Raw genomic sequence first — 16,866 nt, 5'->3', positions numbered from 1 at the left:
CTCACTATTCTCCACACAACACTCCTGTTGCACTTGTTGTTGTATCAGACAATGTGCTACTCGATATTTCGACCTCTCTGACTCTCTGCACACCTATCACTCCACAACTCTTAAACAATCTATTCAACTCCCCTTCATCTCAATTGCAGGCGATAGTTTTCTTCACTGAGACACTCCGCGCAAGGCGATTTCTGCTGTCTGTACTCAAACTGCCCAAATGTACTTCAAGATGGCTTCCCTTGCTGCTGTTGCATCTTCTGGTAGTTTCCTGTCACAGTACCAAATCAGAGATGGACCTTGTAGTTCTCTATCATCTAACTATGTAGAGTTCAATGCTGAGAAATTAAATCTTAAGAGACCAACACACTCCTTCGATAGCCCCATTCTCATTTTTCGCTCCATAGAGATTGACAATTCACTGAGATGACCACTCTAATTCTCATTTAACACAACCAGTCGTGTAGGCAAAGCAGTTGATTGCTTCCTTCATTCACCCAAAATCGTCTCTGCCAAAGATGTCGTCCTCGATTCCTTGTCACAAAGTCTTTTGCAGGTCTAGTTAATTTCAACAACCAACTTTGCCGTTCATGCATTCAATTTTCCAACTGCTGACCCATACATTCTTTAACTTGCTGTACTAATTCATCGGCAAAATTACATATTGTAACTTTTATTAACAGACCTAATGAAATTGCGAGCTTCCGATTGGCCTTCATCCCCTTGGCGCTTAGCTCCTTATCATTCCTCCTCCATGGGACTAAGAGTTGTGACCGATAATATAGCCCAAGGGTGTTGCAGTATCGGAGTCACCATATCTCGTAACTTTTATTCAATTGATGTTACAAGGTCGCGAGGCTCCAAGCTCCTTTCGCTTGGCGCTTTCTTGTTTTTCCTCCATGGAGATAGGCGCTATAACCAATATGTTAGCTTTTAAGTGCTAAGGATTTTGTTTCTACCAAGGGGTAGATTTCCTTTGTTAACTGCTCTACGCCCTAGGTTGTTTGGATTCTCATGACCAAGTGCCAACCCAATATCGGAAGCCCCTTCCATTGTAACTTTTCCAAAAACCATCTGTAGTGAAGTTATGAGGTCTTAATCCTCTGATATGCCGACTTTTGATATGACGTCATTACTCCACATGACAACTCCTTAGTGGTGACACGTGTCACCCGGATTTGGCCCATTAGGCCATCCAATTAAGTTGAAACTGCCTGCCACGTGTCTTGTTGTACTGCCATGTCATGTTGACGTCAGATGCCACTGCAACTTCTTGGAGCCAATCTTATGCTGCCATGTGTCCATTGTCCTACCCGAGGAGAGAGAGGAGGGCCAATCAAACTTTGGTTTTGCAACAGGATCCTTCGTTAATTTTCTTCGGCATTCCTCGACGCTTTTTAGCACTATTGGAGCTATCAGATATTGTAACTTCTAAAGGTTCCTCTCTTAAGAAGTTCTGAGATTCCGATGTGCTGATCTCCAGGGTTCTGATATCCGATATGCTGTTGTCTCGATGTTCCGATGTGCTGACCTCTGGGGTTTCGATATGCTGCCTGCTCCAATATCTCATCCTTCTTAAGGCTTCAAACCCCTGGACTACGACAGACCATATCTTTTATTCTAGGAGTCCATTTTTGGACTTGCGCATATCGTTGGAAAACTCTTCTTGAGCACTTTTCATTGGATAGAGTCCGATGTAGGCTTTGAGTCCGTCTGCTACCTCTGAGATGGCTGCAAAATTTCTTCCACACTTTGCTCCTTGACTCTTCGTCTTGTGTTTGGGATGATGAACTCCAAACCACCATAGTCATCATTTTATGGCTTCTCCAATAAGCCTGCTATTGTGATGATTCTCTACATAAAGCCTGCAACTATCATGGAATTCCATCTGGTCCATCACTGTAGTCATTATTTTATGGCTTTTCCAATAAGCCTGCTACTATGATGATTTTCTACAAAGCACTCCAACAACCCTGGGATTCCTCCCGAACACCCAATCATGATGCTGACTCTTTTTGACATCAATGCCAACACTAACATAACCGCTCATACACCACGAATTGTCCAACAGAAAGCTTTTGTTATGGATAAGTTCCACAAGTGTACTTGGGATAAGGAGCTAGGGAGGAAAAAAAATACTATATTGAAGTGTTTAATCCCACTCATAATCATCGACAAAAAGCGTACATAGAGGCCAATATTTCTTGGAGAGCCAAAATTCTTTTTGCTCAGTTAAGGACTAGTTCTCATCAACTTTATTGTGAAACAGGGCACTAGAAAGGCCAAAAGAAGTGTGGGAGGAAAGAGTATGTATTTTTTGTTCTTCCGAAAAAGTGGAAACAAAAAAGCATTTCATTTTAGAATGCGAGGCCTTCAAAGACAACAGGGAAAGTTATGTAGATATTCTGGCAGTTAGCTCTTGGGATAATCTATTTAGCGAGGGGTTTGTCGAGAAGCTAGGAGCGTTTATTGTGAGGCTTCACAGGAAAAGGGCCAAATACATCAACCAGATGAAGAAGCAATCTGTCCCATAGGCTATCTTTAATCTTGTGGATGTTAAAATAATTTTCTTTCTTTTTTTCTTTCTATCATTGTAAACCGAATTCTGCAAGTTATGTTGTAATTGATGCTGGTATGACTGTTTAATTTTGTAACAACACCTAGGTAAGCCTTTGATTTTGGCGACAAATTTCATCTTAGGAGGTTTTTTAACCTCCTCGAATTATGTGTTTCTAAACACGGATAATAGACAGAGTTTTGCGTCTAGCTTAAACCCCAAAGCTAGGGCGGAATTCATTGACAAGGTCCTAGGTGAGTCCTAGTGTTATATCGAGTCTTTGTAAAAGTGGTTTGGGAATAATTTAAGCTATTTGGCTAAATTATTTTATTATAGATCACTTGGTCTATCTTAGATCATATTGTGTCGCAGAGTTGGGTAATTATTTTGAGGGTGTATAATGAATGTATATTCCCCCTTTGACAGTTGAATTATATGTTATATTTGATGTAAAAAATATTTTAGTGCATGGCCTTGGTCGCAACCCTCTCTCAACCTTTTCTCCCCCTCCGTGAGCCCTTCTCCTCTTCCGCTGCCTCTCGGAAGCCTTCTCCCCCTTTCCGTAGGCCTTAAGGCTCTCGACTGCCATTTTTAGGGCCTTTCTCCTTGGGCCGCAGGCCGAAGGGCCTCTCCTTGCCCCTGCCGCAGCCCTCAAAGGGCCTAACCCTAAGCCACAGTCCCTTGTGGGGCCTCTGTACCCTCTTGGCCCTCCTTCACCTTCTTCACCTAGCCGCTGCTTTCCCTAGGCTTAGTGTTAGCCTCTAATGAAGCCGCTGCCCTATTTTGGCCCTCTTTGCCTCATTTCAATCATTGGTTGGGCTATCATTGAGTTTTTTGCTTCTAATACTTTGTGGTTGTAGGGATTTTCATGAGATTTTGAGCTAACAATTGTGGTTGAGGGAGGTCAACTCATTGGAGAATTTTTGGGCAAGCAAACTAGTCATTTTCAAGGCCTAAAGGCCTATTGGTTTGCCTCCTCAAACCCTCATTTTCATCTCTGTTTTACTAGCAACCTCTGATCATTTTGCTTATAGTGGTATAAAACTCATCTAAGTGGCATAAAAATACTTAATAAGTCACCTTAACAAATTGATAAGTCATTGTATCAATTAGGTAATAATTGTTTGTCTTATTTCATAAATTTTGATAATTGCCATATAGGCTATCAGCTAGGGCCAAAACTTCTCACTCTTTGAGAGGAAAACCCAAACAAATTCTTCTTCTTATAGAGATTTCAATTGACAAATACCAAGACCAAGACCCTTGGCCTATTTGCCTCTCCAAGACCAAAAACACAAGTTCCCTTCCACTGCTCTCTATGCCCAAGTCAATACTAGTTAAACTTCTACTTCTTCCTTCTTTTCGGCTAACCTTCACTCTCGGCTTCCTTCTGCTTCAAACCTGCACTGTATTTCGGCCCTAGTTGCAGCACATATGGTGATTTAACCTCTTCATCTCCTTCGCTTGGACTGGAAGGCTTTCTTCTTCAACTCGACTTTCTTGAATACTCCTTGATTAGGCCTTTAGCACAACAAGGAGATCTTCGACCCTTTTTCTGTAGCAGTAACCCTCTCCTTTCCTCTCACGTGTGGAGATCAACCCTAAAAACAGTCCCAAACAAATCTTATTCTAGTTTTCCTCCTTCGCTTGGATAGAGAGACTTCTTATGAGATCTTCACACTCCTTTTTCTGCCTTAGACCTTGACCGAATTGCAGACCACCAGAAAATACTTCTCTAAATTTATGTTTTGAAATGGAATTTGAACTACCCTATTTATAGTTGTTGCCCATGCTAATTAGCTGACTTGATAGGAGGATGAGTTGACGTGTCCATTTGAGAGATTATATTATTCTTTTGAAGCTAACTTGAAGGAGGTGACTTTGTCTTGGTCTTGGAGGGCCTTCTTATACTTTTTATGACTCATACAAAAATGTAACGTGCCCAAGAAGGGTCCTTCATACATGACATAGACTCAAATTGACTTTTATGACTAGATGACAAATCCTAAAGGCTCACAATGGGAGCCATCACTAAAATTAAAATTCCTTTCTCATGAAATCCATGAGACAAGCATTACAATACTAATTTTATTTTTCTTCTTTTCATCAATTATGAAGACCGAACCTAGTTACTCTTTTCAACAGCCAATTCCATACATTTTTGGAGATTTATTTTCCCTAAAACAACGTGACGTCATGTTAGAGAGGAGTTTCGACCCACACATGTGGGCTTTTACTGGCTTATTTTATCGTGTTGAGCTACTGGGTTGGCTTGTAACCCATTTTCTTCATGTACACTCAAAATTAAAGTTTTCATAGGGCTTTTAGGCTAATTATTGAGAGTGATTGACTTCATATAAATAGAGGATCATTCCATTGTTTCTTTTTATCATCACTGATGGATTTTGGCCTCCTTTAGAGAGCTCGACTTAGCCCTATGTAAATAGCTACTTGTGGAGATGTGATCTTTTTGGAGCTATTGCCATTGGAGATTAATTTTTGCATTGGATGTCGTTTGGGGATTGAAAGAAGGCTACTTCATGGAAGAATTGTAAGTTTAATTGTAGATTTTATTGTTTTTTTATTTGATTTATTAATACTAGGGTTTTTCTTGTGCCATCTCTAAATGCATATTATTTATGGAAAACCTTGGTTGATTATTGCATGTTAAATTTATCTCCCTTGTAATCTATATGGGACCTCCTAGAGAGCTTCCCCTATATAATTTCTCCCCTCACAAAAAAAGATAGAGTTTGTACAAGTGAAAACTAGGGTTTCCCGTTACTCCAAGCATTAATTCATTTTCTATTAAATTTAACCCTAAGATTCCATCACTCAAGTAGGGATAGGCAATGGTATCCTTGGAGTTGGTAAAAAATTACAAAAACTTTAATATTTCCTTTCCTTTCATTTTCCTATGTCCTTCAAGGCAATTCTCTAGGGCTACTTTGTAGGGCCAAATTCAATTAGGGCCTTTTCGCATTGGAGCTTACTAGGTTTGGATTTTACCTTGTTGATCCTATTTACTCAAAACTTAGCATTTTACATTCTTAAATTTTCCCTAGTAGGGCTGACATCATCCTCCCAAAGTAATTTGTGCCCTAGAAAAACCCTGACCCTAACCCTAGCCAAGGCTTTAACTTAAAGCTTAATTTGAGGGTTTGCTTCCTCCTTTGTTGATTATATCATTTGCAAACCCTTTCTTTGGTGCTTGTATGCCTAGAAATTCCTTTGTTGATCTACATCTTGAAACCCTAGGTCACACGTGCCTCTTTTAGGGCTTGGTATATGATACACTGCTCCTATACAAAAAGAATTGTGTCTTTGTCCATTGAAGAGTATCTTTACCTAGTCTACATTTACATCGCCTAAGCCATATAACCTAGAATACCCCATTTAGGTGATCACTAGGAAGCCTCCCTTGTGGTGCAATTCTACTAAAGAGGAGGAAGATAGCTAAGGTGATAGTGGCAATCTCCCTCATTGTTGCAACAAAGTCTGGCCTTTATCTTGTGATGACTCTCATAAGGCCTGCTAGATTTTGAGGCAACACTTCCATAAGACAAAATTTCACAAATTGTAAACAGTAACACTGTGCTTACTTTGAGTTGCCAAATTCTATAGCTGCCCATTTGGCTTATCAGAATTAGTGTTACGAGCACAAAAATTAATGTGAATACAAAGAAGAATTAAAACCCAAGAGAAGAGTTTCAAGTAGAGAGGAGATTGCTTTAATGTACATGAGTGTTGTGTACTTAGTTGTGTTATCTATAACTAAGAGCACAAAATTGTGGTAGAGTGGTCAAGTTTGACCAAGTCTACAATAAAATAGGTGAGTGATCAATTTGGACCATGAAAACCAAAAGTACAAAAAGTGTAGTAAAGCACAAAATAGATAGGGTACTAAATTAAAAAATGTAGTAAAGTACAACTATAATGTGTGTTCACACATGCTTTGTAGAATAAATTTCATTAATTCCTCTTTGCTTAGAGGAAATCATCCCTTATTTTAGAGGCATGTGAGGGTACCCCAATTCCAATGGGGTCTTGGTATGTTTCCATGTTCTTGCAAGGAGTGGATTGGTGATCAAACTTGTGAGTGCAGAGTGATGCAAAAGCACCGAAACACTTCTTCCCAAAAAATCTCAGGAACAACACAATTTCAAAGCATTTATGTATATGATATATAGTTTGTCATATATTTTAATGCATATATATATTAAAAAGAAATGTGTAGAATGTAGAATTAGTTGTAGAAAATATGAAAACATACATATTTGTTCTACATTTTTTTCCAAGGAAAACTTGATGGAAAATCCTTCGAGTACTACCCCATGATCTGTGGATTTTAGATAGAGCAAATCATTGTTCTCGATTACAGAGCCTAACCTCAAGGGATTTGGACCCATGACGTCCCAACTTTGGGAGAGAGAATTCATGTTTGGCTCATAGCTTCTTGAGCTAACCCACCCCATGATCCATGGATATTAGATAGGGCAAATCCTTGGCCTTGATTACAGAGCCTAATGTCAAGGGAGTTGAACCCATGATATCCCAACTTTGGGAGAGAGATCTCATGTTTGGCTCATGGCGCGTTGAGCTAACCCTTGGGACTAGATATTTGTGCCACCTGTGAATGAATACTACATTACTAATACGTTAAAAATGCCATCCATAGTAGATTAATCGTTAGACATGAACTATTTAGTACATAAATAACCTCAACCATCTATTAGTGGTAGATTGTGAGAAAATTGGACAATGAAGATGATTATAGATCTTCATTTTTTATAAATTTAACCTAAGCTAGATTGAAACATAGTTTTTCACTTGCTAGGATCACTTCAAATAAATTTATGTTGAAAATAGGCAATATATTTTCACTACTCATCAAGTGCCTTGTTTATCTTTTTCTAAGACACAAGGTGTGCCCGTTTACTTTTTGGGATTGAAGAGTTCCCCCATTTCTACTATTGACATACATACCAATATCTTTTGGTTCTTATGGGTCTAACACTCGTTATTGTTGTTGATTGGAGTAGAGAAACAATGGTTCTGCTTGCCTAGGTCCCAAGGCTTGCAGAGGGAACCACAAAACAAGCACTCAACATATCATTAATTTAATTTACTATTTCCTAATGTCCGACTTAGGAAAAATTAAAAAGCCTAAAGTCAACAAGTGATTAGATCTTAGCCCTTCATCATGAGTTAATCTCAACCATTCAATAGCATGGTGGGTCCCAGGTCGACTTATTAAGGGGAATTGGGTGCAAAAGTGGTCAGCTCGATTTTGGCATAAAGTATGTGTGTTAGCTCAACAAAAGGAGAATAGGGTTTCAATAGTTCAACAACATGTTTAGTGACCAAGAGAGAGAAAGAGAGGGACACACAACCTCTATCTCAACTCAATAGTAGGTCGATTCATTCCCAACATGCAAAAGGGTGTAGAGAGGGCCTTATAGCACGACCGTATTGTGTAGGTCATATAGGCTGAGCCACTTGTGGGGGTGATTCAAATTTGTTTGGGATTTGTTCAAAGGGTTTTTGCTGTAAAAGGGAAGTGTTCCCTTGTAAGAATTTCTCAAGAATTATTTGCTGAAGCTAATTAAAAACAAACAGTTTGCAGGTTTTTCCTGGCATTGGGGTTTGCTCGGTATATCCAGTGTTTTTTGTGTTGCATGTGTTTGTCTTAAGTTTTATTTACTTCCATTGTGCATGCTATGGTTAGAAAACTCAATAGTATTTGTGATTTAAGTTTCAGAACATCAATTTAGTTGTGTTTCTGGTTGCATGCTTAGAAAACTAACATGGTATCAGAGTGTAGCCTCTGATTGAAGACCAAGCATCGTGATTTATCTTTAGGACCAGGTTCAACATTCTAAGGGAGCGAATTCACTAGTTCAACTTAACCGCTAGGGTTTCTAAGAAGTTCGACTTGGTATACTAGTGTAGTAGGGTAGTAGGTTTGAGGATAAATTGGACGAAGCATCCAAATTCTGCTCATGGTGTGAAAGGGGTCAATGGGAGCATCCAACTTCTGCTCATGGTGTGAAAGGATTGGGGTGGTGTTGGAGGAACAAGTGGTATGGGAGTTTGTGGATAATGTCCTAGCTGCCCCCATTGACCCTTAATAGTGGGTTCAACGCTACAGGAGAGATGCCAAAGCGAGAAGAATCATCTTGGAAGGAGTCAAAGACCACATTATTCCTCACTTGACTGGAAAGAAGACAACCAAAGCTATGTGGACGACCATTATTGGCCTCTATCAGGGTTCGAGCGAGGCCAAAAAACTATTGTTGAAGGATAAACTGAGGACCATCAGAATGTCCAAGTCAGATTCCATGGTGTCTTACCTCACCAAGTTTACCCAAGTAAGGGACGAGTTGGTTGGTCTAGGTGAGAAAATTATAGATAGAGACCTGTTGAGCTTTTCCTTGATGGGTTTCACCAATGCTTGGGAAACATTTGATGATGTGAGTTAAGCATTAGAAGGTCTTCTACAATTGCTTGGTATCTTAGCATGTGGAAGACATTATTTGCGTCTTCTACTGCTATATGTCTTCTTTCCTAAGTTTAACTTAGGAAAATTACAATAATTAAAGTCAATTAATTATTATTGACCATTGGGTTATTTTCTAATGTTCAATATTGTATTATTTCTTCTTTGAGTTTGGAGTTCCATCAACTTGGTGAAGTGGTGGGATCAATATTTGTACTTTCCTTACTATTCATCTGAGTCCATTGCTTTAGTGAGCTCCTAAGGCCTTAATGTTGGCTTGTGGTGGTCTCAAATCTTAGAGTTTGTGGCTGTTTGAATGTTGTGACTTTCACAATCAAATACTCCCTTGACACACTAGGTTGGCTCTTACCTATTAGGCAGGAGTTGAAAGGGATCATCCATAAAGACATATATAGGCAGTTCATACAAATTACTTGGATAAACCCAACTAGTGGGTTATGTTCAAAGATTGCTTTTTATGTTGAGCATTTCATGGAGTTGAGAGACAGACTCATTGTTCAACATCACTACATGTGCAGTCATTGGACACATGCTCTTTGTATTTCTCTTAGCTAGTTCAGAGTGTGCTTGCATGGACTTTGGCTGGAGGTAGAGCAGCAACTTGATTGATTAGATAGGATTTGTTAGTTGTGTCATCTACTAGAGACCGAGATAGAAGTGCACTTCATCTTCCATATCCCTATAGACCCTCTCCAATTTCTTTAGGTATCATGGCCAAAGATGCTTAGCCTTATACATCTAGGAGGTCCTCAAGCTTGCCTCTCATATTTTTTGACCACCTCCTATACTAGTCTTCACATGGATAATCACATCATTTTTATGGTGCTCACATTTGCTACAGGCATGATGGATAGTGACCTTTGCTCCGATAATGTATCAGTGTTGGCATGTGGGACTATCCCCAATTCCTAGAGGCCTCAATACCATTGTTTGTCTAGATCCCATACTAGTAGTCAGACAAGATCACCAATGCCCTATCAGTAGTAAACCTCTTCTAGGCAAAAACATAATATCTACTCTAGATCAACATTACAAATATTGTATTGGCAAATATATCGTCAAGGGTTGAGGAAACAACTTATTGGCAACATCAGGAAAAATATTGTAAAATATCAGAAAATGTCAACGAACTTAAAAAAAAGAAAAGAAGATCGCAGAAGATCGCTTTTAGTTTATTTTTAATCATTTAAAAAACCCCTCCCTCTAGCCTTATTATGGACAATGTAATAGTGTGTAACCTTTTGTTCTCATTCCCTTGCATTCCCTCTTCAAACTGGGCAACTAGAGTATTTATATATCATATATAATATACCCAAGGTATGTTACAAATCCTCTTGTTCAGGAAGGCTTTGTCCTTGAAGCAGATGATGAGACAAAATGAAACATTCATAGAATATTCATATCATATTGGCATATTACAAACAAATCAGTCCATCTTAGTTCTGCTTTCGTCGAAATGGTTCATTGATGATATTCTCAAATAAAACTTCTTTGATTTCATTTCCAAGTTATGTTGGGGTTTTAATCTCTTAGAATGTAAACATTATGTCAGATTTTGCTAGGAAAGTGTTGTTGGTAAGTTCACTGGTTGATGTGTTGATGGTTGTGTTTTAGATGTCAGTAAGTTACCCTTGTAACTTGCTTCCTAAACTTGATTCCAGGGTACTCATGGTTTGTTTTAATTTTCACATTTAAATCTTCGTCATATACTTTTGTTTTCATTAGTAACGATACTGTTTTTAGTTTCAATTGTTTATGTAATGGTATCTTTGTCAATAAGTTTCACTTTTAAAGACATACTTGATTTAATTGTATTTGTTGACCCTTGGAATTGGTACTTAGGTTCGTTTCAATTGTATGGTTCTGGTAAGCAAAGTTTGCTGTTGCGTTATTAGATGAATAGTTTTCTTATCTCTATTTTGGTAAAATCATTCAATATATTAATCACGTCACCAATCGGATTGTGTAAAAATTTCACTTTATTGATGACAATTGGTTCATATTTTGTCAAACTGTGTAGAGTTGCCATGGCTTTAATTCTGTTGTTGATAATTACATGCATGCAATAAATGGATTTTGGACTAAATATCCCTTGAAAATTGGGATGTAAAGCTTGTGAATCTGACATTCATGTTGCATTTCCATCAGCAAGTTTTGTCATATATCAATGTTTTAAGCAAAATAATGAAATTAAGAGTTAAAAGATTTTGAGAGTTGTTTCATTTTTTGCATGCTGGTCAGGTTTTTAGAAGAGCAATTGAAAGGGGAGCATCAATTGCCAGCTTCATCAAGATTTGTCTATTCTTTTGCTGATCAGAACCCTTATGTTGGTCATGCTAATCCGCTTAAAGAAGGTCAGGAACTTTTTCGGAAAGGTCTATTAAGTGAAGCTGTGCTTGCTTTGGAGGCAGAAGTGTTAAAGAATCCTGACAATGCAGAAGGTTGGCGGCTGCTTGGTATTACACACGCAGAAAATGATGATGATCAACAGGTGAAAAGCTATTGTTACTTGTTTTCTTGTACAGCTATTTCATGTAGATATTTATGGATTATATGGCATTGTAATAGGATTATATGTTCCTTTTATGGGAGGGCAGCACTGTCCGTTTTCTCCCTTTTCAGTAAAAAAAGAACTGTTTCTTTTTCTAGGTTAGTTTGTTATCATGGTTTGTTATATTAGTGTAGATAATATTGGTGAAATATCGCCGAATAGCGTAAATATCGCGATATTTTCGGCGAGCCGAAATATCGCCGAGAAAATATCGCGATATTTTCGGGAGCTGAAAATATCGCGATATTTCTGAGATATCAGTGATATATTGGTAAAATATCGCGCAACGATAGAAAATATCGCTGGGCGTGTTTTGCTGCAGCTAGAAAAAGGAAAACTTGGTTTTTTTTCTTCATTTTTGTTTCTAAGTGTTGGAGAAGGAAGGAGAAGAGTTTTGTGGTGGTTGTCAAGGAGGGTTTGAGGATCAAACAACGATTATCACCACCAACTAAGATTTTTTTGTGGATCAAAGATTGAAGAATAGTGAGACAAACTTCATTTCTTCCATTAACAGGTATGTTCTTAAAAACCCCTATGTTAATGATTTTTTCTTAGATTTAGGGTTATGCTTTCTTGCCTCTTTGCCTACCAACATTTTGTTTCTTTGTTTTTTTCCATTTGCTATGATTTTCATGTCCATGAACCAATGCAAGGGTTTTCTCCATATTTGGACAGCAAGCTTCTTTTTTTTTTCAACTTTCTTATGCACCCTATTATTGCCATTTTTCATTCACATTGCAAAATGCAAATAATGTAGTAATTTTTTTTGAATGAGGTGGTTATTACTTATTTTTTTTTCATTTTGTGTTGGGGGGTTTAATGCCAATTTTTTGTTTTTTTTTGTGCCCTAGGTTTGAATTAGTTCACTACAAATGTCAAATATGCCAAAAGCCTTGGACCCATTTTGGGAGTATGGGGAGGCTGTTGGTGGGGCAAATCAAGCATATATATCATGCAACTTGTGTGGGACCAAGATGTCAGGAGGGGTTACACGATTGAAATGCGATATGGCTAGACTCTCTGCATATGATGCAGATGTAATGCCTTGTATGGTTTCTAGTGCAGAGGTTACACAAAAAGCTCGTGAAGCAATTGCTGAACAAGACAGAAAGAAAGCTGCTAGGGAGAGGCCAATGGTCTTAGATAGACAGCTGCTAGTTTTATTTGTTTTGCAACTTTTGCTACATATAAGTTTATAACTCATGATGATGAAATACTTTTAAAGTTTTATATATGTGAACTTATTTTGTTTGAGTCCTTGGTTGGACAATTATCACTATTAGGGATCAGCAGGATATGTGATGTTATTTTGTTTGAGTCCTTGATTGGACAATTATCAGGGATCAACGGGATTTGGTATCGCCTTTGAAGTTTGATGTATCATTTCTATTTGACATCATATATATCAGTGCCTTCTTCATATTTATGTGCCAATGTGTTTAGTTCATGTTGTTATTGCTTTATATGTTTAGAAATTTGAAAAAAATGAATATATTATGCATTTTTTATGCTTGCTGATAAGATATTTTCTGGACCCTCACCGATATTTTGCCAATATCAATATTTTCAACACTGTGTTATATCACTCCATAAAGTTAGTAGAGTGTAATGGGCTTCACAGTGCATATTGGTTCTCCACTTCTCTATAAGAATGGGTAACTCTAGAGCTGCCAGGCATATGACAAGACACCAATGTGCACTCTTCAACTATCAATAGTAATATAACGGAGAGGAAGTTGTTATTGGTCATGACTCACCCCAACTAGTTTCTGGATGTGGCAATGTAATTCTTGGCAACACCATTTTTGAGAAGCTCTTTGTGTTTTGGTAATGGGACCAAATTGTTGCTTTTGATTGCGATGAATCTAACCATAGGTATAAGTTGGGGAAATCTTCATCACCTTCAAACAAAATGGATTTACAATGATGGTTAACAATGTTGACAACACCAATAAAGTATGGTATCAACTCTTAGTTCATACCGACTTTGTGACATTGCATCAAATGGGCCTTACAAGGATGCTAAATAATCTTTTATAGATTGAACAAGCTAATGGTGTCTAGGAGGATGTATGTAGGGATGGCACCATTATGAGTCCTTTCTAAGGGATTTAGTAGGGCAAGTTGATGGTCTTATTGAGCTGGTTCGTAGCGACATTTTCACACCTGTGATCACCTCTCCACTTGGTAGGGATAAATATCTTCTCACCTTCATTGATGAGTTTGCCTATTTTCTATGGATACATGTTATTCAGTCCAAAACTGAAGCCTTGGACATTCAAGGAATTTAATTCCTCGGTGGAAAATCACAACAATCATAAGATGAAATCAATAAGAACTAATCATGTAGTTGAACATATTAGTAGTGATTTCCATCCATTCCCCACACCTTATGGAATTTTTTGGCAGAGGCTAAGCAAGATGAAGAAGTGCATCAGAAGTGCAGTGCTATTGTGGAAATGGCTCAATGTACGTTACATTCTCAACAAATGGTCCTTAAATTTAGAGGGAAACTATTCTTCTGTGCAATGCATATAATCATTCAAATGTCTACTCAAGATGTTTCTCATATGATTCATTTTCAGAAATGGTATGGTTAGGGGCCTTCAATTTTGCATTTCAAAATCTTTGGATCACATGCATGGGTCTTGATACCCACCAAAGTGGGTAACCCATAGGAACAAACTTTTATCTTCATTTGACAGCGAGCCAACTGGCAACCCTATAATGATCTTCAGATTGCTTTATGTCAAAGCTCTCTACCTATTGCTCGGTCAATGGTCTTTCCCATCTAACATTCTTCTTGAAGGAAGGTGGGTCACCTATCAATAGGTACTGTAGCCATTTTAGCAATCATGTGCTTTCACTTAATGTTAAGGCTAAGCTGTAGGAAACGTTGGAGAGGGGTTCGTTTCCGACCGGAAACGAGGAAATTCGTACTATATGGCCTGGAAACTCGTTTTCGGTTGTACTGGCCCATTTCTCGAGGAAACGTGGCCAATACGGCTGGAAACGGGTTTCCAGGCCGTATGATGGAGTTTCCTCTTCTAACTTGACTTTTTCTTGTATTTTTTTTAATATTTTTGCTTCTAATTTTTTATTGGGCGACTAAAATATCTTTTGGATGCTTCTAGATGCCTCTCAAGTTATAAAAGAAGGATTTTTTGAGTGGGGCAGCCTAATGTTCAAGCCTATGGCCCTAGTGTTGATATGTAGTTCATTTTCATCCTTTTACTTAAATTTTTAACATTACCATGAAATGACTCAGGATGTTTGAGAGTGGTTTCGCCCTCATTGGATTTCATATGGAGAAAGTAGAATTTTAGATCTCACTCAAAATCTAGCAGACTTATCTGTTTTTCAGGATTGCAGGATTGGGGGGTTGCAATGTTTTCATTGGATTTTGTCATGTACTAGGGTATGGAACTTGTATTTAATCAAGAGAACCAAGCCCTCTATGCAGGGGAGACTCCCAATAATCAAGACCAATAATCAAGAGCGCGTAGGGTACTAGGGTATGGAACTTGTATTTAATCAAGAGCACTAAGGCCGTTTGACTATGTAGGAGGAGACTCCCAATCAAGCACGAGACAAGAAATTAGAAATTTCTCACGGCTGATTTTGGATATTACTATTTTCATTATGTGATCATTCATGAGTAAATGTGATGTAAATTTAGAGATTTATAGTTTATGCATTGACAATTGACAATTTAACCATAATGTAGTAAATTAGAATATATCATATATGCTTTATGATTGCACATATTTCTTAAATGTCCTTATATATATATATATTGCGTTTCCCCGTTTCCAAAATTTGGGGGGGTCACGTTTCGTATCCGTGCCCCTTTCGAAAACTCGTACCCGTTTTGCCGTTTCATGCAACTTAGTGTTAAGGGCATATTAATATAAATCACAGGGAAAACTGGATGATTGACTTATCGTGATTGTGTCCTTGTTCTGACACTTCACCTGGGACCTCCTCTAAGGCCTTATGGTTTAGGCGGGGCACTAATAGGGGGCACTAACTGATATAGCATGCATGTGATAATCCATACATACCAATTTCCATCCTTACCTATTTTTAATCTCCATTCTTTGGGTTGATTGTATTGGTCATTGGGATTGGCATCCTATATCTACATTCTTAGGTAAGGGCCTAGAAACATGGCCCCAAATATTGATGCAGCTAAAAGAATGATAAAAGCATATAAGGCCACAATGAAAAGAAATTGTAAAATGCAAAAGATGGTTGGGACTTGTTTAGCACATGGGAAAAATCCTAGCATGATCTCTAGCCCCCTCGTTAGCCATCTCCTAGTTCCTCAAGCATTTAATGCTTCATCTAAAATAAAGAAACTCTTGAATGTCCCAATCATGATGAGCGGAAAATTGCTACATCATTAGCAGGTATTGGAAAAGCACAAAGCGAGCTTGGTCTCTTAAGTTATGCACCAAAGAAAGATAAATCATTAAAGTAAAAGGTGCACTGAAGGGGTGGAAAAAGCAAGTTGAGGAAAGGGGGTAACTCATGGCTCCATGATTGCTACCTCCTTACATCATTATACTTAGGATGTTGGACCTCCATTAGTTTGTCTCATGGCTGTGACATCTTCTTTGAAGTCTTTCCCACTCCATGACCACATTATCACATACACTTGTGGATTGATGAGTCTACCTAGGACATGGCACACGAAAATACCTAATAGGGTTGTTGACCTAATCATCCCTAACATAAGTCAGGTAGCTTCTTTACAAATCTTAAGCTAGTAAAACATTTGAAAGTAAGTATTGTGTGATGTATTTATGTGCCCCTAGCATTAGATACGGTCCAGTATAATGCTTTAATGGTTTTGCCCCTAATTTTGTTGATCTTACTTGATTTTGTTTCAAGTGGTATCACACATACAACAAAGATCACTTGAGGGATGGCTTGACCCCTCTCTAGCACATTCAGAGGATGGTTTGTGTTGTGCCAAGAGCAGTTGTGACCTTCTAGACCAAATGTTGCCCCTCCAGAGATGAGCATCAGTCCTTAAGTAGATTCCACATGGTTCCACACCTCTTGATGTACCTCTAGATGTTGAAATGTTGAGCTAGAAAGCTTAGGCATTGGCTCACTTGATGATGTGCCCAAATAGACCTTGCACGTCCCCTAGGCTAGCCATGACATTGTTTGATGGATGTTACCTTGTTCTAGAGCTTTGATGGATGTTATTGAGATGAGTTGCAAGGGTTG

At 38.3% G+C, this 16,866-nt stretch overlaps 1 protein-coding gene across 1 annotated transcript in view; it reads left to right on the top strand.

The window, feature by feature from the left end:
• The window catches only part of PEX5 (peroxin 5), a 442,866-nt gene that overhangs the window by 260,269 nt on the left and 165,731 nt on the right, over positions 1-16,866 (top strand). The window contains exon 9 of the mRNA XM_089444941.1: positions 11,316-11,565. Within this exon, the coding sequence (XP_089301067.1) occupies positions 11,316-11,565 (250 nt within the window). The remainder of the gene's footprint in view (positions 1-11,315; positions 11,566-16,866) is intronic.

The sequence above is a fragment of the Pinus tabuliformis genome, chromosome 9 (assembly GCF_031772625.1).
Source record: "Pinus tabuliformis cultivar Carrire ecotype Pingquan chromosome 9, CPIR1, whole genome shotgun sequence".
Taxonomy (NCBI): Eukaryota; Viridiplantae; Streptophyta; class Pinopsida; order Pinales; family Pinaceae; genus Pinus; species Pinus tabuliformis.
The sequence above is the reverse complement of the archived record's forward strand: the minus strand, read 5'-3'. Positions and strand labels throughout refer to the sequence as shown.